The 27,213-nt window shown below is 40.0% G+C and overlaps 2 protein-coding genes, 2 long non-coding RNA genes and 1 pseudogene across 6 annotated transcripts; 3 read left to right on the top strand and 2 right to left on the bottom strand.

The window, feature by feature from the left end:
* The first annotated feature begins 1,427 nt into the window (after window positions 1-1,427).
* Window positions 1,428-3,821, top strand: LOC306893034 (peroxisome proliferator-activated receptor alpha-like; annotated as a pseudogene). The gene is made up of 4 exons (XR_013788355.1): window positions 1,428-1,531; window positions 1,653-1,852; window positions 2,052-2,520; window positions 3,158-3,821. The product of XR_013788355.1 is annotated as a peroxisome proliferator-activated receptor alpha-like (transcript).
* On the bottom strand, window positions 3,246-10,879 carry LOC306893037. The gene is made up of 3 exons (XR_013786525.1): window positions 10,844-10,879; window positions 8,043-8,215; window positions 3,246-3,384 (listed from the first exon to the last, which is right to left on the bottom strand). It is a non-coding gene; the product is annotated as an uncharacterized lncRNA (long non-coding RNA).
* cdpf1 (cysteine rich DPF motif domain containing 1) lies at window positions 4,066-7,670 on the top strand. Of its 2 annotated transcripts, none has more exons than XM_079454504.1 (3): window positions 4,066-5,879; window positions 6,022-6,133; window positions 6,231-7,670. In XM_079454504.1, exons 1-3 carry the CDS (start codon window positions 5,770-5,772, stop codon window positions 6,306-6,308), a joined length of 300 nt encoding a protein of 99 aa, XP_079310630.1. In that variant the 5' UTR covers window positions 4,066-5,769; the 3' UTR covers window positions 6,309-7,670. The 2 variants fall into 2 exon arrangements, with proteins under 2 accessions (XP_079310630.1, XP_079310629.1); XM_079454503.1 differs by having other exon boundaries at window positions 6,223-7,670.
* A 2,943-nt stretch (window positions 10,880-13,822) lies between the features above and the next one.
* LOC306893032 lies at window positions 13,823-19,212 on the bottom strand. The gene is made up of 6 exons (XR_013786524.1): window positions 19,017-19,212; window positions 17,698-17,849; window positions 14,733-14,829; window positions 14,561-14,657; window positions 14,389-14,485; window positions 13,823-14,313 (listed from the first exon to the last, which is right to left on the bottom strand). It is a non-coding gene; the product is annotated as an uncharacterized lncRNA (long non-coding RNA).
* A 1,183-nt stretch (window positions 19,213-20,395) lies between these two features.
* On the top strand, window positions 20,396-23,624 carry cdkn1ba (cyclin dependent kinase inhibitor 1Ba). Its single transcript, XM_079455287.1, has 3 exons — window positions 20,396-21,159; window positions 21,420-21,551; window positions 22,209-23,624. The coding sequence occupies exons 1-2, from the start codon at window positions 20,700-20,702 to the stop codon at window positions 21,530-21,532; spliced, it is 573 nt and encodes a 190-aa protein (XP_079311413.1). The 5' UTR covers window positions 20,396-20,699; the 3' UTR covers window positions 21,533-21,551; window positions 22,209-23,624.
* Window positions 23,625-27,213: the final 3,589 nt, after the last annotated feature.

The following is a 27,213-nucleotide window of genomic DNA, read 5'->3' as shown; positions in this document are numbered from 1 at the left end:
ACTCCTTGGCTCAGGCTCCTCCTCCACTCTTTACCACCATTCGCATGCAGGTCAACACCCTGGGCTCTTGATCTAGGGCCATTGAAGGTCTCCTGCAACACATAAGAAATGTCAGAACACTCAAACAAGTCAGTCTTCAGTGCCACTTCTCATACCTCTGACACACTGGAGTCAGCATTTCATATTTTTCTCAAAACCTTCATAAGACATGTTAAAGAGCCCTCAAACTTATGATACAGATGAAAGCTTCACTTGCGACAGCACTGCATTGATTTGTTCAGTAACAATTTTGGCAGGAACGAAACAGATTCTAATAGTCATTTAAAAAAAAGAATTATACGTATTTCCCTATGTTTTGACCTCAGTGGGATGTCTGACAATACATTTCATAAATGTTATTTATTTTTATTTATGACTGGGTTTGGAGGTGGGGTGTTTGGCAAAGTGGATCCTTTATGCCACAGTGACAGTTGTATTAAGTTCAGTTTATGTTCTCATCCGCTAGTTTACCTCATCCGCTTACATGATTTCTTATTCCCTTTCCCGACTGCTCGAAGTACACTTCAGGTACACATTAAAACACATTTTAGGCTTAATATTAGGAAATGTGCATTGTGTTCAAGTAGTATAATTTCAGTAAATTGATGATTTATGTATTTATTCACTGTTTTACAGTTGAGGTGAAAAGTTTACATCCCCATGCAGAATCTTAAACCTTGAAAATAAGCCTTAATTTTCAGAATGTCTGCTTTGTCCAGATTCTGCAAGGGGGTGTAAACGTTTGACGTAAACAGTCTCTCTTAAAGGGAAACTTCAGCCAAGAAACAAAAATTTCCCATATTTTACTAACCCTCAAGGCATCCTAACTGAATATGACTTTCTTCTTTAAGAATACTGCAGTCAATACCACATATTTTTGTTTGTACATTTTGATTCATCCCTTTAATGCGTATACATATGTCTGGCCTTCATAAACAAATAATACAATAACTCCTAAACATTTGTATATTCTACAAGTATTGTTTAGCTTTTTGACAAAATGTTAAATGCTTTCGATAAAAGCGTCTAAATAAATAAATGTAAACGTATTATTATTTATTAACAAACATGCAGCATATATCATTGAGGTGATTAACTGCTATTACATGATCTGCCTCAGGAGATGCTTGGGGTGTGTGAATAACTGAGACGATTTCTGTCGCACATCTGACAGACCACCGTAACTGACGGAGAACACTCACCGACTAATTGTGCTGTTGACACTTTCCAGGCAAGTATTTAATTCCTCCACTTCTCATAGATACTTTCGCTTATGTTTCAGCTGCGAAACTCTCAGCGCTAGACAGGGAGGTTATCTGGATCTACCTCCGCCATTGTTTTGAATCGACTCTCTCTGCCAATCGACCCGCCTTCCTGTAACTCTGATTGGCCCTGGACCTGACAGTATTACACAAACCAATCAAATCGATGATGGCAGCGAGTATTAGCCAATCAGCTTTCTGCTATACTGCCGATGACAATAAATGTGAAGGTATTGTACTTAAAAATTGTTATTTGTTAACGCCATCTTATTTGACATTAGCTTAAGATGTTTGCATAACATTTCAGTAAACATTGTTTAGGTGACGATTTAAAAACTGTTTGTCTCGCAGCCATTCGTTTCGGGCGTATGCCTCAGTCTGAGAAACAGAGGCTGAGAGCAGAGCAGGTGATCGACAGGAAGGAGGAACACGAGACTCGGCAGCCTGATGCCAAGAGTCTGGTCAGGCTGATTCATGAAGCCTACCTCAAACAATTCCACATGAACAAAGCCAAAGCCCGTGTCTTTCTCACGGGAAAGACCAGCACTCCGGTGAGTGAGAGTGATGCTGGGCAATAACTAACTACTAACGCTACGAACTAAACTAAGTTATTGTTTTAAAACATGCTACAAAATCTGTTTCTTCGTTGTTGTTTTTTGCAGTGCATTTGTCCAAAGGTTTTTCTGTTTTCTTCTTTTTAAATCAAACATAAGTTTATGCTGACTCTGTTTCCTCTGTCCTTCATTTAAGCCCTTTGTCATCCATGACCTAGACACCCTCCGGCATGGCGAGCAGACTCTGGTCACCCAACTGCTGGGTAACATGACAGTCTGCGACACCTCAGATCTGCAGGAGAGAGAAGTGGAAGCTCGGCTGTTTCTCTTCTGTCAATATGCCTCGGTAGAGACGGTCACGGAGCTGACAGAGTTTGCCAAAGCCGTGCCTGGATTTGCCACCCTGGACCTCAATGACCAGGTCACGCTGCTGAAGTACGGCGTGTACGAGGCACTTTTTACACTGTTGGCATCTTGCATGAACAAGGATGGGCTGCTGGTAGCTCGGGGAAGTGGCTTTATCACTCGGGAGTTTCTCAAGAGCCTGCGCAGACCCTTCAGTGACATGATGGAGCCTAAATTTCAGTTCGCCATGAAGTTCAACACATTAGAGCTTGACGACAGCGACCTGGCACTGTTTGTGGCGGCTATTATCTGCTGTGGAGGTGAGATGAATTTAAAGGGATAGGTTAACCAAAAATACAAAATTCTGTCATCATTTATTCACCCCCATGTAGTTCAAGATCTGTATAAGACTCTTGGTAAAAGAAGATATTTTGAGAAATGCCTCAGTGGATTCGTGTCAATGGGGGTCAATGTTGTTAGATTACTAACATTCTTCAAAATATCTTTGGTGTTCTGGAGAAGAGAGAAAGTCATACAGGTTTGTAATGACATGAGGGTGCATAAGTGATGAGGAAATTTCATTTTTGGGCAAACTATCCATTTTAAGACATTAACAGTAAGTAGGCTAGTTGCGGCACACTTTTCATTTTCTGCTACCTCTGGAGTCCAGCAGCTTTTGAAAGACATTATATAATGATGGTCAGACTGAGTTGGGTAGTTTTTCTCCTGAGGGCTTGAGAAAATACCCAAAGTTTCCTTCCCTGTCGACTCCAGGAGCCGCTGTAAGTGAGACTTTGCTGCGGTGACCTGAAACTCAAATGGTTCCACAAACCACAGGGGCTGCTTTTTCCTTAACCGATATGCCAAAAATAGATTATATTAGCAAAAAAAAACAGAAAACACCTTTTAATATATATTTTTGGACATTTTTATTTACATTATGTCTTTTATCTACAGACCGTCCGGGGCTGAGCAACGTGTCACAGATCGAGGCCATACAGGAGAGCGTAGTTCAGGCTCTACAGCTCCACCTGTCGGTGAATCACCCTGATAATGCATTAATCTTTCCCAAGTTGCTACAGAAACTGGCCGACTTGCATCAACATGTGACGGAGCACGCTGAACTGGTCCTGGAAATCAAGAATACGGGAGGACGCATCGCTTCATCCGCTGCTGCAGGAGATCTATAGAGATATGAGATAAAGGAAATATTTGAGTAGGTGGATTACAGACCTGGTTTCAGACAATGAGGGTCTAGCAAGGAAGTCCTTGGGGTGCACAGCTGCTTTGCCTCATGGAAACCTTCATGGGTTTCTGCTCATTATTAATAATTTAGAAACTAAATGGTGATATTCGGGATGAGTGTCTGCATTTTCCTACTTTTTTTTTTTTTATCAGGATAGTTTGGATATGATCACATGCTAAACATCAGGGACCCGTTTCAATAAGGAGGTTCAAGCAACACGGAGTTAAAATATGAACTCTTTGAGTTGATTTACTCTGATAATCTGATAATTTTCTGTTTCAGAACAGCTGGTTTCAATCAGTTCAATCCACTCTGAGTAAGTTTACTCTAGGTTACGAGCGTTCAACGCGGCTTTAAAAAGCCACCATCAATTGAGTGAAGATAACACGATTCACCATAGCAACGCCACGTGACAAAAAGCGTTCCGTTTATTTCTCGCCAATCGAATTGGAGGCACTATATATATATATGTGTATATATATATATTTACATGTAAGATATATATATATACCTACGATTTTTGTCATGTAGGTGCAATCCTTCTGCAATAAAAAGAACATGGCAGCAGCTGAAAATGAAATATAAAAACATCATTCAGTCGAGTTTAAATGCTCTTGCTAGTAGGATGCCTGACTGGGAAATGTTCGATATATTTAATAAACTGGCCTTGAAATTATGAGGACATGAGAACCGAGAACCTTGGCTTTAGAAGACAAAAAACTGGCCATGCTTGCCCCTGCTCCAGCTATGTGTAACGCAGGCCAGCTATTGAAGAGCTGTGCAGTGTGTAAGCCTCACTCCCCGACCAACAGAGACGCTCTAGCGACAGATAGAGATAGAGACTGCGGTCTTTAGGCTTGCCGTTAGAGCACCCGTCTCCCATTCGGACCGAGGTCGGTTCGAAGACTGCGCAGAGCGGGGCAAGTGGGACCGGTTACATGTGCACCCAATCACATTGGGAAATCCTAAAGGGTATTTGAATTATTAGTTTACTTCCAGAGGGGGCAGCACGACCACATTTATTGGATCAGGCTAATTCAGAAAGACGTTCACCATTCTACTGCAATCCTATGAAACTCCTCTTTGAAGGCTCTCACAGGAAACTTAACACAAATGTATAAAAAGTGCTTGAGAGCGATGCACACTTTTCTTACTGCTCTGCATACAGTTGCCTTGCTAACGTGTTCTGCTTCCCCCGTGTTCTATAGAAAGCTACCATTAGCAAAGAAACATAAAGCCATACAGAGAATCTGCTCAGATGTAAGAGCCCGACCCCGACGAGTGAGGTTTGTGATGTAAGGATGAAGCAGATTGTGGATATTTTTAATGGAGTGTAAAGAAAAACGGTATCGCTCAAATAAAATCCAAACGGGGCTTCACCATATATTCTGTCCTGACGTAAATGTAACTCTCTCCGAATGAATGCAGCTTCCTCATCTACGGGTTCCTGAATAAACGGACATGCCATTTTAATGTCTGCGTTATGAACTTGTGCGCGATTAAGGAAAACAAATGAAAAAACAAACGGCGAAGGCAACTTCAACACCGCTCGTGCTTCTAAAAGGGCGCAGAGATTGTAACAAACCTCGGGTTTTTTGGAAATAAAACCTGCTCCGTACCAGGTTAGGTTCAGAGTAGGTTACTCACTCTAAGTATAAGATACCTCGATTTCTGAAACGGGCTTGACTTACCCCGCGGTCACGGGTTTGATATACCTCGCGTTCTGAAACTGAAAACCCAGAGTATCCCATTGAGTATCTGGGGTTAACTTACTCTGAGTTTGCATTTACCCTGCTTTCTGAAACGGGTCCCTGATCTGTTTTTAGAAACTGTGCTTGATTGGTGACCTACTGGTTTAAAGGAATGCTTTTGTAGTTAAATCAAAGAAAAAACTACTTTACATATTTTACAGGTAGAGCAAACTTGTTGACACATGCACTTTTAATCATCATCGTTAAAATGTAATAAATTAATTTCTGTTTCATTAAATTTATATTTTTTTTTAAATATGGATTTTTGTGGAGTAATTGTGGATTTCAAAAGGAGTATGTAGCGTTACATTAAACCTAACGAGAATGTAGTTTAAAGATAAGTGTTGAACACGAATGTGTGGTGCGGAGTGAATTAACTACGCTGATGTCGCCCTCTTGTGGCTATTGTAGGTATTTACATAAATTATGTTATACGTGTGTCCTTCTTTGCGCACCGTAGGGACGTTATACCAACATGGCGTTTCCACAAAAAACGTAATTTTTTCAAAATAAACAGGATGCTTTAATGAAACCAAAGTATGCTTGTTTGCAAGACATGAGCATTTAAACGAATGGACCTCAACGAAGGATCCACGTTGGGCGTATTTAAATGTAAACTCTGTGGATTATCTAGTCCGTATACTTTTTACGGACAGAAGCCACCAAACACGAGAGCGATAGTGTAAGTATAAAAACTTAAAAGTAACTTAATATTCTTTGCATGCTATTTTCTGCGTCTTAAATTTATAACACCGACCAACCCAAAATAATCTAAACGTGACTGGGTCTTCTTCATTTGAATATGATCTTCGCTTGTCACACAGCCTTTTGGAAGAATGTTATGGCATGAAAGACCCCTTCAGTCCAGACAGAGAAAAGTTCCTGGTTTTAGGATCCAAATGCAGCTTGTGCAGCAAGACGGTGTGTGTTGGAGCGGTATGTGCTTTCTTTTTAATAGCAATTGCTCTAATGTTTAATAATAAATAACGTTTCAAATCATATCTCATGTCACTTGTTATTTTTAGGACTGCAGCTTGTTCTACACCAAACGCTTTTGCTTGCCATGTGTGCGAGATCACATCCATCAGTTTCCAGAACAGATTCAGGCTGAGATGGCTAAGAAAAAGAACATCCAGAAGACGTCCTCTTCATAATGTTCAGCTTCTCATGGTCCACAAACAAAAGACGCTAATAAACAAAACCTTTCAGATATAAAAATGTTGTGTTGATTCTCAAACCGTTTTTCTAAAATGTTCAGCTTCTAGATTAATCAGATGTGCTTAAAAATATAAGTTTAATAAACATTTTATTTGTACACTATTTTGTTAGAGGTGACTATATGCCCGATCCTGTGCTAGCGGCATACACTACTGGATCATTTGTATATCTTTATTATATCACACTAAGCCTGCAACTGAGAGAGAGAGAGATCATAGGATCTGAATATATGTGAGACAAAAGGTGACTGTTTTAGCATAGAAAACACTGCAAACTTACTGATCTAAAGTTCTCAAAGTCTTGCTTTGAATCTTGGGAGAAAAAAAGACATTGTAAGTTGTTTGATTCAGGGGTTCAAAACCCACAATTTGTGTCAAGATTCCTGTTTTGAGTCAGATTCTTTCTTAACATAAAATAACCTTAAACTAACTAAAAAAAGGATTCAGCAAACCAGTGCTGAAAGAGCTTACAAAAAGTAAACCCTTCAAATCTCCTTCAAAATTCACGTAAGTACCTGACAACTATTTTCACAGTGCTGGAAGTTTAATTCTGCAAGTCCCCAAGAATTGATGATATCTGTAATAAAACATCTGTCAAATTAAATGTTTTTTTTAACATAATCTTTCGAAAGAGAACTTTCGTGCTTTGAATGTGAAACTTGAAGTTTGAACCCAAAAGCATTTTAGTATTTTTTACCAATATTAATCAGGGATTGTTACCAAAAAATTACCTAGACAAATCACTGCGGCAGTGGCTTAGTGCTAGAACTTTCGTGCATTGCAAATGAAAGTACTGGTTCGAATCCCACTTCATTTAATGTGCTTTAGGAATATTAAATAAGGAAGGGATTGTTACCAAAAAGTAAAGTCCACGCTCCAATGCCGCAGTGGCTTAGTGGTAGAACTCATGCTTCGTCCATGAACGGTCATGTTCAAACCCTAGAGCTTCCATTCGGAATTTTCCCCATGTATCTAAAACATAAAGCGCAAGACGAACACGCCTGGAGAACTGTCTCAAGTGTGCAGATCCCAGTGGCTCAGTGGTAAGAGCACTGACAGAGGATCAGGTGGTTCAGGGTTCAAGGCCAGGTTGTTAAGAGGTTCCATGCCTCTTCATTTTCCCCATGTATCTAAAACGTAAAGCGCAAGACGAACACGCCTGGAGAACTGTCTCAAGTGTGCAGGTCTCAGTGGCTCATAGGGTATGAGCACAGACTCTGAACCAGAAGGTTCAGGGTTCAAGGCCAGATGGCTGACCTGCACATCTTCGCCGTAATCCGTAACATGCAGGGTGGCTCACCCATGTGTGAAGTACGTACTCCATAAAAGGGTACCCATAGAAGGGGGGAAACACCGGAGCGTGTGTCTCCCCGAGATTCCGGAATGTGTAAACAGGGGGTTATGTGCCAAATATCAATATTGTTTGCGGAAAAAAAAAATTAATGACCCTAAAAAAATATTTAACTGAACCACCCCCCTCCATTCGGCGCCGCTCGAACCAATCAGCGGATGACATATCAGTACCGCGGGAGAAATTAAAAACCCTCTCTTGCGGTAATGTGATGTCATCTGCCAATCGGTTCTTGCGAAGCCGCATGAAGTCAAACACACCTATTGACTATACTTACCTCCTCCAAGGTGCTGCTCCTCCTCCCTGGTGTCAGGCTCCTCCTTTCTGGGGTCAGGCTCCTCCTCTTGGTGCTGCAACAACCCCTTGGCTCAGGCTCCTCCTCCACTCTTTACCACCATTCGCATGCAGGTCAACACCCTGGGCTCTTGATCTAGGGCCATTGCAGGTCTCCTGCAACACATAAGAAATGTCAGAACACTCAAACAAGTCAGGCTTCAGTGCCACTTCTCATACCTCTGAGCCACTGGAGTCAGCATTTCATATTTTTCTCAATACCTTCATAAGACATGTTAAAGAGCCCTCAAACTTATGATACAGATGAAAGCTTCACTTGCGACAGCACTGCATTGATTTGTTCAGTAACTATTTTGGCAGGAACGAAACAGATTCTAATAATCATTTAAAAAAAAGAATTATACGTATTTCCCTATGTTTTGACCTCAGTAGGATGTCTGACAATACATTTCATAAATGTTATTTATTTTTATTTGTTACTGGATTTTGAGGTGGGGTGTTTGGCAAAGTGGATCCTTTCTGCCACAGTGACAGGAACTACGCGCGATCATAAACTTAATATAACTAAGCCGTAGCCTACACAGAGCCATGTTTACCATCAAACGTCATCACCTGCACGCACTGCATGATGTCACGAATGTTTAAACTATGTCCTTCACTATTTCCATACAAAATGTATCTCGCGGGCCAGGGTTGAGAACCACCGGATTACCGGATGCCATCAAACTGATGTTGTGAAAGAAGACTTAAACAGTGCTGGTCCAGAAGCACTTCCTGCTTTAGTTTTTTTACCCTTCGTTTTCACATATTTCATAACATCTTCTAGAATAATTTATCCAATTCAAAATGTTCTCTTGCTTGAATTTAGTTTTACCATTATTTGAGTCAAAACTGAACAAGCATTGTTTACATTTACAAATAGTCTATAGATATAAATTTGAATTAAACTAACCGTTGTTTGTTTTGCTTCTACTGCTATTTAGGCCATGTAAATATGAAATCAATAGTACCACAACAGAAGATAAATGTTCAAAATGTTTTGTTTGTCTAGTTTAAAGTTTGAAAATCCTAATTACACACATATATCTGACAATACGTACCAACTTATTACAACACATTACAACCAACGATATATTTAAATTATTATTAACCACTTTTAAAATGTAAACAAAAAGGTTTCAACTTTAATTATATATATTTATATATATTTATATATATATATACGATTTAAAAAATAACCTTAATTACACAAATAAATGAAACCGGAAGTGCCTCTGGAATAGTGTTTACATCTTGCAAATGTCTTTAAGGTCCCGAGTGAAGCGACTTCCGACCTTGGCCTTGCCCAGACCGCCCAGAGCCCCAGTGTCATCCCAATACACCTGTCCCTCTAGCTTTTATTTTGTCTGAGTCAGCTGTGCAGCCATCATCTGTTCTCTCCTGCCTCTTTCTGAACCTTGGCCTAAGCATGGTTCCTGTCAGCCGGTCTCTCTGAGGGAGGTGACTTAATGGCTCACTCTCGTCAGGTCGAGTGGCTCAGGTCCAGCCGTGTGGGTATGAGAGAAAGAGAGAGAGCAGATGCCAAAGCCACAGGTCAGAGTGCCGGCAGTGTTTTCTGCTGTAGCCCTCTTGGCAAGGTAACGCGCATGGACGGAATGCTGCTCTTAAAGGGATAGCTCAACCAAAACTTTTGATTACCATCATGCTTCAAAATATATTGTTTGTTCTGCAGAAGAAAGAAAGTCATACGGGTTTAATATGTCAAATAGGCGAGAAAATGATGACATCATTTTGGTTTTTGGGTGAACTCCCCCTTTAAATTTGTATATAAAATCAAATTATCTAATTAAAATAATTATTGTTTTGATAAATAACCACGTTATTTATGACACCACCAGGCAAGCGGGCCTGCAAAATTCTGCAGCTTTTATGAGAGCTCCTACAAAGGCCTCATTTTATGCTGATAGTCACGAAGTACCTTGCATGGTAACAGGTTTTACGTCACCCATTATGAAATTTTATGCATCTCACTGAACTTCAAACTAAAGCAGACCCACGCGTACCTGACGTGGACACAAACATCTGGTAACACTGATAGATCTGACAGTTCTTCACGCTTTTTTATCCTCTCTCATCATTGGCCAAAAGCTGATGAGAAAGGGGCTTCACCTCCTCAACAGCCAATGTTGTCATGGCCTCTAGGTTTCTGATGCTGGGCATTCTTCCAAAGCCTGCTCTTTCTTTTCACCTCTAATGCCAGTGCCAGCAGAGGCGATTAACAGCACGACTACATGTTTGTTCGATTCAACAACGATTCACAATTAAAAATAAATCGATTTTAAAGGTTATAAGTAAATATAATAACGTGATGTCATCGGAACAAAAAAAGCGGAACCGCGCGAGAGAGCTGCAGCACCCGGTCCAGTTAGAGAGCGCACACATCGGAGATACACGATAAAACTTTTCCCAAAACCTGTCACTGTTTAGACTTAACAACATGATCATACTTCTGTAAATATGCAGTTTGTTAGCACATGCGCTGATCGAGACAAATACAGTAATATTGCCAAAACCACTTCTCTTGTGTGTATGACAGAGGATGTGTCAATTCGTGACTGACTGACGTTTAGCATGTGGCACTAACGAACCGCGTTTATTTACTATTATACACTTGCTTTAAAGGGGTCATATGACACGACTAAAATTAATATTATCGTTTGTTTGAGATGTAATGCAGTGTTTACACACGATTCAAGGTTCATTAATGCTGTGTTGTCCACATACCTTGCATGTTTGTATCTCCTCTTTGCCCCGCCTCTCTGAAACACGTGGACTAGACCCAGAGTGCAGTCTGGACGATGGGGCGGGGCAACACATTTCCCGCCCACTTCACTTTTCATTGGTTCATGATCAGAAAGAGCTTATCGGTGTAAAGCTTTTACAGCTTATTACATTTATTGACAACATTGTGACCCTATGCTATGCCTATTTATATGTGTTGTTATAAAATGGAAACATGTACATTATTTACATTTATGCATTAGCAGAATCCATAGCGTCCAAGCTGTACGTTTTACCAATGTGTGTGTTCCCTTGTAATCTACCACTGAGCCACAAGAATACATAAATCCGGTTAACTATGCATGTACAGTATTAACAACTTATCCTGCAATATCAGTGTTGTCAATTATGTAAAGCGCAAGTAATATAATAAACGACTAAACTATTTCGATTCTGCATCTCTTTTTGTGTGTGTCATAAAGTATTGAGCTGTGTGACTAGGCATAGAAGTTGCTGTCAAATGCAGATTCCTACATACAGTATACAATATACAAATACATACAGTAGGCCTATATCCACACTGCTCGAATATCACTTTCGTTGCGGTAGCTTTTTGATGTAACCAGAACACTGTTTGTATTCGTGCGTATGACTTTCTTTAATGTTTGCTAGGAACCCCAAAATTGCTTTATTGTTGACATTTTTACTAAATGAAACATTCCATTTATTATCGTTGGTTCTATAATTGTCGCTGTTGTCTTCTTCCTCATTCAACTTGTCCAAAGCATCACACTTGTCTAAACCAATAAGCTGTTCCAATGAACCAATGCAAGTTGAAGTTGGCGGGGCGACACATGTCGTTCCACCTAATGTGTCGTACCGCCCCATCGTCCAAACTGAACTCTGGGGTACTTGAATTTAATACCAAGCTCATCCATCTGAAAAGCGAGGTGTGCTATAATTGTTAACCAGTGCGTAGTGATTGGTCGAAAACTGCATGCGTGTGACAGAAATGTAACTCCTCTTACCATATTTGGAACATCAGGTTCTTGCGTATACATTTGTGCGGTCTTAGTCAAATCAAACCACGAACTGACGCAGATTTGTGGGGGTGTGGTTACATGAGGCATTTCAGGCAGGTCTGGGTGAGCATTCACTTTTAGATAGAATGCATCTTTTGTTCAGAAACTTTAAGTTTAAATGTCTAATACATGCATGAGCAACTTATAACACCAAAGACAGAAAAACACATATTCGCGCCATATGACACAATGATTCAATGAATGGCTTCCGAGATAGAAGCTTGTAATTATTAGCAGACTGTGATTCTTTTTTAGACGAAGGTTCATATTATTTTTTATAATAATCATTTTAAGTTTGAAAGAGACTAAGAGTTCATAAGCAAAAGCATCTGTGCCATCGGACATCCTCTGAAATTATTTTTATTAGGCTCTGATGTTTATATTAAAATATTTTTTTAATTTTAATCGGGAAGAGGACCTATTCCTTGCAATTTAAGTGAAATCTGAATCTGAACCTTAACCCAGATGAAAACACGATTTTAGAAGAATTGAAGAATTAAATTGCTCCCTAAGGGCTCTTTGCTTGTTCCCCATATTATTTTTGTTACATGAAATGTTCTTGAAATGTAAAGATATTAAAAACGATTGTTTTAAAAAGGATCTAAAAACACACCTTTTAAAAAAGTTTTATAATGTCTAGTTTGTTATTGTTCAAATTTTATTTTGTATTTTCTTGTAGCACTTTGAGATTTTCTTAAAATGTAAAGTGCATTACAAATAAAATGAATTATTATTATTATTAAAGAGGCTCAATATCTTAAAACGGCTCAGAATGAAGATTGAATCTCATATTTCCAAGGTGACAATTTTGTACATCTTAAGTGTGTAAAAGGATTTCTATGACACCAAAAGAAATTGCAATGTTTTGACACATTTCAAAACATCTATTAGCCTTCTGGACAGAATAATGTACAGCATTGAGTCACTCAAGTGTTGAGACCATAAAAATAATTGAAATTAACTATTTTTCACTATTACTATTATTATTATTAATAACCATAAATCCTTAAATACGAACCTGTCTTCTGTTTCATTGTCAGATGATTTGTGCTCGTGTCAGCCAATCAAGAGACGTTACGATAACCATGGCAACAGCAATTACAGCATTCACCACACCTGTGACTTTCAGCCTCGCTGTGCAGCCTCATGTTCTACTCCACAAACTTTGATCGTTTATAAAGACGTTTATAGTGTTGAGAAATAATTGTTAAACGACAATGTACACGCTCGCGCATCAAAAAACAATGTTTCATGGGCGCACGTCATAACGGACCGCAGACGCGTGCCATCACGAAGTAGTGACAGAACTTACGACGCAGGCACAGTTTGCTAGTTTAACAGTTTACAGAAAGTATGTTTTGTTTATGTACTTGAAGAACCGAGCTTTATTTGACAAATGTCACGTTGTGTGTGTTACAGTAAATGTTTAATGAGTTATTTACATTCGCATTTTTTCTCTGACACTTAACGTTGCGTTAATCGTAACTCAAGAAAAACGGTGATACATCACAAATGACTCGTGGGACCTAACATAACAGGTAAGTATCAGTATACGAAAAGGTATTTTTCTTGTCTAACGGACGTGCACGGAGAGGCCTGCAACACCACACGTTTCAGGACACACGATCCAGACCACCAGTCTCAGGCCGGAAATGAAGGCGAACCATATATGGTTTAGCGCAGATCGCGCTCCCAACTGTTTTTGTAGCTTATGTTCTTATTTTCGCATGGATTTAGGTGATTTATGTACAATATCTCAAAATGCATGAAATATCATTTTTATGTAGTTATTATTATTTGCATTGTGCTAGATGTAATATTTGGGTAGTGTTCATAATATCTACATAATCAATATCTGTTCATTTTGAAACAAACACCTGGGCAGTGGACACAAACTATTACTTTCAATGTAAAATATACTTTATTTTGTCAGAATTAAATTTTTTACTTGATGTTCATTATTCATATATAAATAATCAATAACTGTTCAGTTTGTATAGACGTTTAATGGCAAATATACATTATTTTTCAGAATTCAAATAAATAGAAAATAAAGTCCTGCATTTCTTATATGAACCAACATTTCAACAAACGCACTTAAACTGAACATATTTTAAACATTTTATAAGATGTATAGTATATGCATAATTGCAACAGAAATAAAAACACTTAGACATTAAGACTCTTAAAAAGAAGAAATGCTCCATGTCTTCCTGGAATGGAAAAGCTAAAATGAGTCTTAAAATGTAAAGGGCTTTCTGGAACCTTCCGCAAGAACACAGGAGGGATTGAGAAAGAGCTTTCTTATGCAGCAACGTAGAAAACAAAAGATAGTGGTATGAGCACTAACACTAGACCAGAAGGTACTGTGTTCAAAGCCCTGTAGTTGACCTGCCGAAAGAACACAGGACGGTGTGATGAAGAGCTTTCTTATGCAGCAACGAAGAAAATAAAAGATACAATTACCAAGAGAACTGTCAGAAATGTGCAGGACACAGTGGCTCAGTGGTATGAGCACTAACACCAGCTCAGAAGGTCCTGTGTTCAAAGCCCTGTAGTTGACCTGCCGAAAGAACACAGGACGTTGTGATGAAGAGCTTTCTTATGCAGCAACGGAGAAAACAAAAGATACAATTACCAAGAGAACTGTCAGAAATGTGCAGGACACAGTGGCTCAGTGGTATGAGCGCTAACACCAGCTCAGAAGGTCCTGTGTTCAAAGCCCTGTAGTTGACCTGCCGAAAGAACACAGGACGGTGTGATGAAGAGCTTTCTTATGCAGCAACGGAGAAAACAAAAGATACAATTACCAAGAGAACTGTCAGAAATGTGCAGGACACAGTGGCTCAGTGGTATGAACGCTAACACCAGCTCAGAAGGTCCTGTGTTCAAAGCCCTGTAGTTGACCTGCCGAAAGAACACAGGACGGTGTGATGAAGAGCTTTCTTATGCAGCAACGAAGAAAACAAAAGATACAATTACCAAGAGAACTGTCAGACATGTGCAGGACACAGTGGCTCAGTGGTATGAGCGCTAACACCAGCTCAGAAGGTCCAGTGTTCAAAGCCTGGTGGTAGACCTTCCGCAAGAACACAGGAGGGTGTGATAAAGAGCTTTCTTATGCAGCAACTTAGAAAACAAACGATAAAATTACCAAGAGAACTGTCAAACATGTGCAGGACTCAGTGGCTCAGTGGTATGAGCACTAACACTAGACCAGAAGGTCCAGTGTTCAAAGCCTGGTGGCTACCCTGCACATGTACGCTGGAGGGTGGAGCAGAAGCAAGAGGAGGAGACTGATGAAAAGGAGCTGGAGTATCAAGAGAGGTAAGTTGAGGTAGAGAGAAGAGAATGTAGAGGGACAGAGACAGGGTAGAGAAAGAGACAGGGCCAGACATGCAGAGGGACAGGTAGGGAGAGAGAAAGTGACAGGGCAGAGGAACATGGAGAGGTAGATAGAGAACGCAGACAGAGAGGTAGGGAAAGAGAAAGAGTGACAGGGCCAGAAAGAGAGGTAGGGAAAGAGAAAGAGTGACAGGGCCAGAAAGAGAGGTAGGGAAAGAGAAAGAGACAGGGCCAGAAGGTAGGGAAAGAGAAAGAGAGACAGGGCCAGACAGAAGGTAGGGAAAGAGAAAGAAGGACAGGGCCAGAAAGAGAGGTAGGCAGAGAGAAAGAGACAGGGCCAGACAAAAGGTAGGGAAAGAGAAAGAGACAAAGCCAGAAGGTAGGGAGAGAGAAAGGGACAAGGACAGGTAGGGAAAGGGAAAGAGAAAGAGGGACAGGGCCAGAAAGAGAGGTAGGGAAAGAGAAAGAGGGACAGGCCCAGAAAGAGAGGTAGAGAAAGAGATAGGGCCAGAAGGTAGGGAGAGTGAAAGGGCCGGAGAGGGACAAGGACAGGTAGGGAAAGGGCCAGAAGGTAGGGAGAGGGACAAGGACAGGTAGAGAAAGAGGGCCAGACAGAAGCTAGAGAAAGAGACAGGAGGTGGGGGAGAGAAAGAGAGACAGGAGGTGGGGGAGAGAAAGGCAGACAGACTTCCTTCTACATACCCTTGGCCCTTTCTCTCTGCCTACCTCTCTTTCTGGCCCTGTCCTTCTTTCTCTTTCCCTACCTGACCCTTTCTCTCTCCAGCCCTTTCACTCTCCCTACCTTCTGGCCCTGTCCTTCTTTTCCCCTTTCCCTACCTTCTGTCTCTCTTTCTCTTTCCCTACCTGGGGCCACCTCTCTGTCACTCTCCCTACCGTCTGGCCCTTTCTCTCTGCCTACCTCTCTTTCTGGCCCTGTCCTTCTTTCTCTTTCCCTACCTGACCCTTGTCCCTTTCTCTCTCCAGCCCTTTCACTCTCCCTACCTTCTGGCCCTGTCTCTTTCTCTTTCCCTACCTTCTGTCTGGCCCTGTCTCTTTCTCTCTGCCTACCTCTCTTTCTGGCCCTGTCCTTCTTTCTCTTTCCCTACCTTCTATCTGGCCCTGTCCCTTTCTCTCTGGCCCTGTCCCTTTCTCTCTGGCCCTGTCTCTCTCCCTCCCTTTCCTTTCCATACCTCTCTGGCCCTTTCTCTCTACCTCCATCTCCACACCACTCTGTCTGGCCCTGTCTCCTTCTAGCTTTCCATCTTCTCCTCTGTCTGGCCCCGTCTCTTTCCCTCCTTCTCTTCTCTCTCCCTAACTACCTGGCCCTGTCTTGATACTCTACCTTCTTGTCATCAGGCTCCTCCTCTTGTTTCTGCTCCACCCTCCAGCATACATGTGCAGGGTAGCCTCCAGGCTTTGAACACTGGACCTTCTGGTCTAGTGTTAGTGCTCATACCACTGAGCCACTGAGTCCTGCACATGTTTCACAATTCTCTTGGTAATTTTATCTTTATACATTTAAGGTTCTTTAGGAATATGAGACAATGAAGGGATTTGTATGTCGACGTTCCAATGCCGCAATGGCTTAGTGGTAGAACTCTCAGCATTTTCCCCATGTATCTAAAACGTAAAGCGCAAGACGAACACGCCTGGAGAACTGTTTCAAGTGTGCAGGTCACAGTGGCTCAGTGGTAAGAGCACTGACGGAGGACCAGGAGGTTCTGGGTTCAAGTCCAGGTTGTTAAGAGTTTGCATGCTTCTGCATTTTCCCCATGTATCTAAAACGTAAAGCACAAGACTAACACGCCTGGAGAACTGTCTCAAGTGTGCAGGTCCCAGTGGCTCAGTGGTAAGAGAACTGACAGAGGATCAGGTGGTTTGGGGTTCAAGGCCAGGTTGTTAAGAGTTTGCATGGTTCTACATTTTCACCATGTTTCTAAATGTAAAGCGCAAGACGAACACGCCTGGAGAACTGTCTCAAGTGTGCAGGTCTCAGTGGCTCATAGGGTATGAGCACAGACCCTGAACCAGAAGGTTCAGGGTTCAAGGCCAGATGGCTGACCTGCACATCTTCGCCGTAATCCGTAACATGCAGGGTGGCTCACCCATGTGTGAAGTACGTACTCCATAAAAGGGTACCCATAGAAGGGGGGAAACACCGGAGCGTGTGTCTCCCCGAGATTCCGGAATGTGTAAACAGGGGGTTATGCGGCAAATATCAATATTGTTTGCGAAAAAAAAAAATAATGACCCTAAAAAAATTTTAACCGAACCACCCCCTCCATTCGGCCCCGCTCGAACCCATCAGCGGATGACATATCAGTACAGTGAGAGAAATTAAAATACCTCTCTTGCGGTAATGTGATGTCATCTGCCAATCGGTTCTTGCGAAGCCGCATGAAGTCAAACACACCTATTGACTATACTTACCTCCTCCAAGGTGCTGCTTCTCCTCCCTGGTGTCAGGCTCCTCCTCTTGGTGCTGCAACAACCCCTTGGCTCAGGCTCCTCCTCCACTCTTTACCACCATTCGCATGCAGGTCAACACCCTGGGCTCTTGATCTAGGGCCATTGCAGGTCTCCTGCAACACATAAGAAATGTCAGAACATTCAAACAAGTTAGGCTTCAGTGCCACTTCTCATACCTCTGACACACTGGAGTCAGCATTTAATATTTTTCTCAATACCTTCATAAGACATGTTAAAGAGCCCTCAAACTTATGATACAGATGAAAGCTTCACTTGCGACAGCACTGCATTGATTTGTTCAGTCACAATTTTGGCAGGAACGAAACAGATTCTAATAGTCATTTAAAAAAAAGAATTATACGTATTTCCCTATGTTTTGACCTCAGTGGGATGTCTGACAATACATTTCATAAATGTTATTTATTTTTATTTGTTACTGGGTTTCGAGGTGGGGTGTTTGGCAAAGTGGATCCTTTCTGCCACAGTGACAGTTATATTAAGTTCAGTTTAAATGTCATTGTCTCCAAATTGTAACAATGTGTCAACTCTATGCTGACCCTACACATGGTGATTCCTTAATTCAGTTCAAGCCATGCATTTACCGTTTTTGTTACTGGAAAATAAATCTTTTTACAGTTTTACAGTTGAGGTCAAAAGTTTACATCCCCATGCAGAATCTTAAACCTTGAAAATAAGCCTTAATTTTCAGAATTTCTGCTTTGTGTAAACGGGTGTAAACGTTTGACCTCAACTGTATATAGCTTAATGGTGAGTCTTAAGTTAAACACATAGTTGATTAAGTTCTTCATATTTTAGCACTATCGTTCGGGCAGTCTCTCTTAAAGGGAAACTTCAGCAAAGAAACAAAAATTTCCCATATTTTACTAACCCTCAAGGCATCCTAACTGAATATGACTTTCTTCTTTAAGAATACTGCAGTCAATACCACATATTTTTGTTTGTACATTTTGATTCATGGCTGAAGTATCCCTTTAATGCGTATACATATGTCTGGCCTTCATAAACAAATAATACAATAACTCCTAAACATTTGTATATTCTACAAGTATTTGACAAAATGTTAAATGCTTTCGATAAAAGTGTCTAAATAAATCAATGTAAACGTATTATTATTTATTAACAAACATGCAGCATATATCATTGAGGTGATTAACTGCTATTACATGATCTGCCTCAGGAGATGCTTGGGGTGTGTGAATAACTGAGACGATTTCTGTCGCACATCTGACAGACCACCGTAACTGACGGAGAACACTCACCGACTAATTGTGCTGTTGACACTTTCCAGGCAAGTATTTAATTCCTCCACTTCTCATAGATACTTTCGCTTATGTTTCAGCTGCGAAACTCTCAGCGCTAGACAGGGAGGTTATCTGGATCTACCTCCGCCATTGTTTTGAATCGACTCTCTCTGCCAATCGACCCGCCTTCCTGTAACTCTGATTGGCCCTGGACCTGACAGTATTACACAAACCAATCAAATCGATGATGGCAGCGAGTATTAGCCAATCAGCTTTCTGCTATACTGCCGATGACTATACATGTAAAAGTAATGTACTTAAGAGATGTCATTTGTTAACGCCATCTTATTTGACATTAGCTTAAGATGTTTGCATAACATTTCAGTAAACATTGTGGTGACGATTTAAAAACTCGCAGACGCACAATGTATGTAGTTTATTTTTGACTTTGGGTTATCACTAGATGGCAGTAAAGTCATGTTTGTTTAAAAAAATGCGACTTACAACTTTCAGTGTCGCCCTCGAATACAGAAAAAAGGAAAAGATGCAAAGTACAACATTACCTAAAAATCAAAACGACCTAAACTGCACACGTATGCAAATGCACACGGAATAAACATATGTGAAAAACTCCCGCTATTACACATTACGTATTGTAAAATGACAAATATTTCTGCAAACATTTATTTGTAACCGAACAAACCTTACATATCTTTTGCAACGTTTTATATTTATTCTTATGATGTCATAATAACCATTTGAAACAATGTTACAAGAAATGCAATAAAGGCCACATATAGGCCTATGTAGTGCTTTAATCATAAACGTACGTTTGCGCACACAGTTGTAGACTCTTGAAAAGAAACAGCCTGTGTGGAAGATTTCAGCTACTTATTATTCTTAATGCCAAAGTCTGCCAGAGATAAGCCGTCTGCCAACTATGACCTCATACTTGGCAGGGAAATAGCAAATCACACCAGGGTTTAGTGACATAGTTTAAAGCTCAAATATAGAAATGTCTGAATGGACCCGTGAAATTCTGTCACATTAGTTTGTTTTTTTAACACTGCGTGTATGAAACACAATGAATTACCTGCAGTGTCGATATTTTGTAATAGTGTCCGGTTTATGTATTTCATTTTAGATGTACCACAGTGCGAGATCGCTAACTGCAGGGAGCTCGCGCCTCGAGTGTTTGTATAATTTTTCCACAAGTGGGTGGAACCTATTTCCAACAGCCAATGAAAAGCTTCTTCTGTTTAAATAGCCTCTGCTGTCAATCAAACGGTGCGCGTTTTCAACATCCGTACGCTCTTTCAGCGGTGGGCGGTGTCCTTCGCTCCCCAGCCAATGAAATTCGTCTTCTGTTTAAATAGCCTTCGCTGTCAATTTTTTTCCTCCCCGTTTACTTGAAATCGCCATATTGGGTACTCGCCTACTCGAATGACTTGTCTGTTTTTCTTCGGAATTACTACGAGACGGGATCGGAGCGCCTCTCGGTGCCGCGCGCTGTTTTGACGAGCGCTCACGAGTATTTCTTCCTGCGCGCTTTCGTTACCCTTCTACGTGCATTTTTACGCCTTTGTTATGCGTGCATCTGGTTCACTTTGTGATTCGTTCGGCTTTGGGAGCGATTGCTTTTAGTTTGTGCGTTTGGCTCGATTGCAAGTACGGTTCTTGGGCAAAGTTTCATGTGAAAAAATGTCAAAAGTGCGCGTCTCTAATGGAAGTCCGCCGCTGGACAGGGTGGACGCCAGACAGCCGGACAGCACCAGACCTCCGGTGTGCAGAAATCTTTTCGGGTCCGTGGATCGCGAAGTGTTCGGAAGGGATGTTAGGGAGCAAATGCGGGATATCGAGGAAGCATCCAAGGAAAAGTGGAATTTCGATTTTGCCAAAAACGAACCGCTCGCGCTGGGCAAGTACGAGTGGCAAGAGGTGGATGGTAAAGACCTGCCGGATTTTTACACCAGACCGCATCACGTAAAACGGGCTACCTCTACCGGGACAGTGGACCATAACGGGAATAAGAATTATTTGTTGACAACTCCCTCCGTGGAGAACGGACAAGGGGGACCTGAAAACTCAGAGACTGGGAGTGAGTCGGATTGCCGAACGGCACTTACCACGCCGAGAAAAAGACCGTCGACAGAGGATCAGGGTAAATGTTTGCAAGCTCGTGACAACCGGTTATTACGTCTGATTCCGTTTCGAAAATCAGTCGCAGATAATGGCATAATAACAAATGATCACCCCGTAATTCGGTGATCTCGGAGAGGACAACCATTGTTTTTTAAGTCACGCATCACAGTGCTGAAACTAATATGCTCAGTGAAGACAGAACGAACTTCAGCTCATATTGCCTACATATTTTTTTCGGCACCTTTCGGTTTTCTAACATCAAATGCATTCTTTCAATAGATCCTCCTTGCCAAAGTAAAAGACACAACGTCCAGACGACAGAGGCGAACCGCTGTCCAGATACGACACATTCGGTGGAACAGGCGCCCAGCAAATCGGACCCAAAGACGTAAACAAGTCTTTATGGAAAAGGTGAGTTGAATTTATAAATTACGCGACAAAGTTACACAAAACAAACGACCTACTACAAAGAACAAGTTGCATTGCAATTGTTATTTTGCGACCCGTGACATGCATTAGTGTGTCACCGTGTTCTTCCCGTAAAAACAAAGTTTGTCCAATGTTTATTCCTTAACGTTTTGGCAATCCCACTGAGATGAACGAGTGGCATTCACGTGTGATCTTGGGTTGGGTAAAAACAAAGAAGTGTTTGGACATTCTAACTTTGCAAAGGTGACAGTGAAGTCAGATGTCTTTCAAATGCACAACATTGTAGTAACACGTCAGCAGGTCTCTTGTAGGGCGTACTGGCTCGTGCGGGTTTGCGCGTGGGAGGGGGCCCGGGTTCAAAATGCAGGCATATACTTGCGCAGAAAATTCCTCATGTCTAATTCGCAACGCGTTTCTTGTACTTTTTTTAAGCTTCGGCGTTTGCTGAAACGAGTTTTATGCGAGTTTGTAAACTGATTTGAATTCATCACGAGTGTTCTAGATATTGTATTGTATGCATTGTGTTTTTGCACACACACACACACACACACACACACACACACACACACACACACACACACACACACGTGCATCATTTTATTTCCTTTTCAAATAATATTTTTTTCTTTTTCCTTACAGAGATGAAGAAGCCTATATTCTCCATCAAATACTTCAAGAGCTTTATGAAGTAAACAGGGATAGCAGTTGAAAAAAATACAAATTAAGCCCTGGAATGGCTGTATAAGCACTGAATTTTACACTAAAGTTTTGGCACTCAACAGAATATATTTGCCTCAAAAGCAGACATTGTAGCAGTGTGCAATTGGAGTTGCTTCATTTGTTGTTTTACTACCTATGTATATACTTTCATTTTATATGTAGCAGATTTAAATGTAATATTAAGATTAAAAAACACAATCATTTATTAAAGAGTGCGTTTGACTTGAAGAATTGCTGTGCAGTTTTCAAAACGTCTCCCCAAAATGATCCCTTTTAAGTAAATATATAAATACACTCACATTATCTCATACACACACACACACACACACACACACTATTTCCTTTTAATTAGGCTATACAGTCCCATTGTCTCAGTTTGCCTGGCTCAGGATGTTAAAGGAAAAAATACACCTTATTCTGTGCTGAACACCAGCATTATTTAACCATTTGCATAAATGTGTCACTGTCTGAAAAAAATGTTTTTTTTCTGTGATATGGCTAAACTGACACAAAAATATAAATTTTGATATTTGCCATACAAAAATAAACAGTGAATTAATGTATTTGCCAAAATAACGGCACATTTGTGGTGGGTTATTTTTCTCTGAAGGGGTTGGTACTCCAAATGTGGTATTAAGGTTTTCAAAGTTTTTTACAGTATTATTATTTCCCTGGGTTTATCCACTATTTTAATTTTGTTTAATTTTAATTTATTTCAGTATTTTGGCTTAATCTTATACGTTGTCATCAACTACAAATCCTACTGATACACATACAAAAAAAGTAATGACCAATTAATTTCCTTAAGTAAACTGTATGTATTTCTATTAATTGCTGTGTAGCATATTGTTTATGTAAAATATATATTTGTATTTTGTTTTACTTTTTCTTTTTTTTTTCTTTAACACTGGGCCATATAATTAAGAACATTAGTCCATGAAGCCAGTTTCTTCACAATATATTTGGCTTTCATGTTGAACATGACATGGCACTATGAACAAAATTATGTACAAACCTACAGCAGAAAAAAATAAAATAAGACGTTACACTGCATGTGTGTAAAACTTTGAAGTGTATATGTGCAAACTGCTTTGTTAAGAAGAGAAAAGGAAAAAAAACACTGAGAAAATTATACTAACTTATTTATGTCAAGCTTTTTGTTGTTTATGACTATCCAAAGTGGCATTTGTGCATTTTCTGTACTTTTTTATACATGTTTTTTTCACATTTTAAAATTTGTGCAAGGTTGAAAACTGAGCCTTTAAATAATTTGATGTGGATTTGTGTACTGCTTGTTAAATGAGATGATTAAACCATAATGAAATGAATACCCAGATCAGATTTTTTATTATGAATTGCAACATATTTACTATAAACTCCTGAGGTGTATTTTGAATACAATGCTTGAATCATATGCACCACACCAGTTTTAAGATTATGTTAAAAAACAATTTTATAGGTGATAAATACACCACTTGTAGGTGTTGGGTTAACGTGTACCACATTCTCCATTCAAAGCATTAATTTAGCTGTGTAGTCACACAAGCACCTGCGCACACAAACACATAAATTCCATCACATGTATTATTTCATTTAAAGTGCCCCAGGCAATAATAAAGTGAATTCCAATCTCCTTAAGGCAGAACAAATAATGTGTTACAAAAAGGAAAATAATTTAAAGACTCCATACGCCATTAGGGAAGTTGCATAAGATGATATGTAACATTTAATATGTACTGCCACTAAATCTCTCATTTAAATATATTTACCAAAAATATACCCTGTAGATGGCAAATTATCACATAAATATGAATACAATATACTAGTAATTATTACATTATAATAACTCAACTCAACTAACACCTCATATGTTTTCAGAAAGAGCTTAAAACTGCATGCACCGTCTGGAAAGATGTTTATGATATACGCATTTGTTTAAAAAAACAATGTATCCAGTGGAAACGCTGTTATCAACTCGCGCAAGTAGAAAATGATTGGAAAACCCACACGCCCTCACTCAAATTCGTACCAAGATATAAGATAGAGCGCGCGATCGCATTCAAGTTGGACATGACGCTGCTATATTTTAGGACAAACACGTGATCTTTTAACATTATGCGCATAATATAACTTTTTGCGCACCGTTTGTATTTATTGTTGAACGTGCAACACGTTGCGCGCTAATTGCAGCGTTTCCACAACCTGCGTATCTCTGCCTACTCCGATTCAGAAAAACAAGGACACGTCCCATGCAGAGGGAAAAAAAGCCAAGATACTGACATTTGGTTTGTCCAATCAGATAACTATTAAGAAAAACACACCACTTACTGTAGCCACTAAGAATGGCTTTCGGCGCACTTGAGGCTGGAGTAAGTGTGTGTTTTGTACAGAGTGTTCTGTTCGCAAAGCGCAGCCCCGAATAAAGCCATTGGTCAGATTGATATTTTGCTGATGTTTGCGAAAGGGAAGGGAGAGGTGAGTTTGCCCCGAGGGTTAAATGCGCACGGATCTTTCAAACCCCCGTCCTTCTTCGACTGCCTATGATATGACGAAACACATATTCTCGAACTGCTCACCCCTGGAATTGTCGCATTTTACATGCATTTTACGGAACGACTCGTGCTCTGTTTACTCGATAATGTAATACAGTTTGCACTTGGTGCTGAAGCGCAGATACATTAACACCGCTTGATTATGGTGTCTAATGTTTATGACAACATGCGTGACATTAAAACATCACTGTGTGTGCGTGTGCGTGCGTGCGAGAAGACTTTCTTGATTATGACGTCTAGCTTTATGAGAAAAACATAAACGTGTCTACATATAAATCTCTTTCTTGTTTTTGGCAAGACCGCAGATAAGAGCCCAGCACTACCCTGTGTGACCAGCATACATAGAGAATTCTAAAAAGTGTGCAGGCTTGTGTTAGAGCTTTTTAGAGACTTTAAGTCACTACATAAATAGAGTAATTCCCATATTTTCATCAAACTTTAGTTTTGATAGTGTGACTATAAATGTACAATAATAATACTAATAAGACAGAATGAGTAGTGCGAACTTTAAGTTGGCATGTAGGTCCACTGAATTTTCTGAAGATTTTTTGTTTAAATTTACATGAAAGTGCATGTACAAAAACAGTCATAATGCTGCTTAAATAATGTAAATACAACTAGCATTCACCACCAGAGGATATTTTCGCACTAACTTTGCAAAAGTTTTTCATTTCAACTAATCCTCAATGTTTTTCTCCAAAACATCTTTCTGTCTTTTGCTAAAAAAAATGTTTTCCCAATATGCTAAACCCTGTTTCTGAGAAATGCTGCAGTTGTTTGACACCTCTAGTCAATGAGTGTTTGCATTTTACAAGCTCTTAAACTGGCAGCATGCCACGACGTGAGCCTTGATAAAAACAGTGGCAAGCTGACAAAATCAGTTATTATATCAAAAGGTATTCACATACAGATGGAAACCACCAGTGGCAATGCCCTCAGTTGGCCGATTCAGTGCCCAAAGATAGTGGTTTGGTTTTCTTGTAAAATTACAGTTACCCAACCAGTCTGCAACAAACCGATTTCTATTAGAGGTAAAAAAAGATGGCCAAAGCAATGTATCTTATTTAAATCAAACCCAACTAAGAAAAAAAAATCCTGAAGCTTTAATTAAGTTAATTTAATTCGTAGCATAACTGACTTCAACTTTGCCAAGACAAGACAAATTAATAAGCATGCTCTTGCTTGCTAAAGGCTTATCTGATTAGGTGATGGGACATTATCTCTTATTAAATGCATCATGGCCATTAGTAGTTACACACTTTCTGGAAACCGCTACTGTTTTAAGAAAACATATTATATGTTGTAGATCAAACGTCCATGGTGCATATCTTTCAATATTATAGATTTAGCATGCAAATCAGACTGCATTGGTACATACAGTCCTTCCTAAACTTGTTTGAATACATTCTTATTAAGTACAGTAAATGTAAATATGTGAGCAGTGTCTAAAGAACACACAATATACAAACACATGTTTGCAAACAATTGTATATAACTGTACAAAACCAGTTGACCTAAATTGACCTTTAATAAGGTTAAAACTAAATCTAAACTAAGTCTTTAAAGTAATTTTGTAGACAAATTAAACGTTACATAGTGTATATATGTACTACATAAAAAGCTTTACATAGCTAAAACTTTATTTTTTATTCTTAAATTTTGATGTGAGTGTGTGTGTGTACAAATGTTGTTTCACAATGCTACACAAGTTTGAAGGAAGACAAAAAAAGGTGTCAGTAGTTTATTATCAAAGCAGTGTAGAGGTGTGGCTAAATCCCTTCACAAGCACAACATTTTTGAAAGCTCCATCTAAGGATCTTTGCAATAATACATCTGCGCTATAATAAATAAATAAATAAATAAAAATGATGGGCCCCGAGAAGTGATCCAAACCCTTTTGAACTACAGAACAACTGCAGCTAAGACATCTATCCGTGCAGCTGGCAGGATAGGTGAGCGACTCAACTCCTGACCTTGAGTTGTGTATCTCCCTGCACCTCATGAAAGGGAGGATGATATCACAGCACCGAATAAATGAATGCCAGAGATGACCTCACTTCGGATATGGGAGATTGTTTAGTGTTTCGCTCTCGTCTTTACTACCCGCTATTTACACCGCCGCATTGGCTCACGCACAAGTAATTACAGATGCCCTAATCTCTGAGATCAGCGTGTAGATATGTGCTAAAATGTAATCCCAAATCTCAACACGCACAACAGCGGGCCAAACTTAAATCCAACCCTGTCAAACTAACACCACATTTGCAGGCCTAAATTAGCTGAAGGATCATTTTAACAACCTTGCAGATAATGAGAGGAGAAATATCGTAAATCGGAAAATGTTTACAGCTGGTCCTATTAATAGACGGTTT

Source organism: Barbatula barbatula (assembly GCF_947034865.1).
Source record: "Barbatula barbatula genome assembly, chromosome: 4".
NCBI lineage: Eukaryota > Metazoa > Chordata > Actinopteri > Cypriniformes > Nemacheilidae > Barbatula > Barbatula barbatula.
Note: the sequence above shows the minus strand (reverse complement) of the source record. Positions and strands in the feature narration are given on the sequence as shown.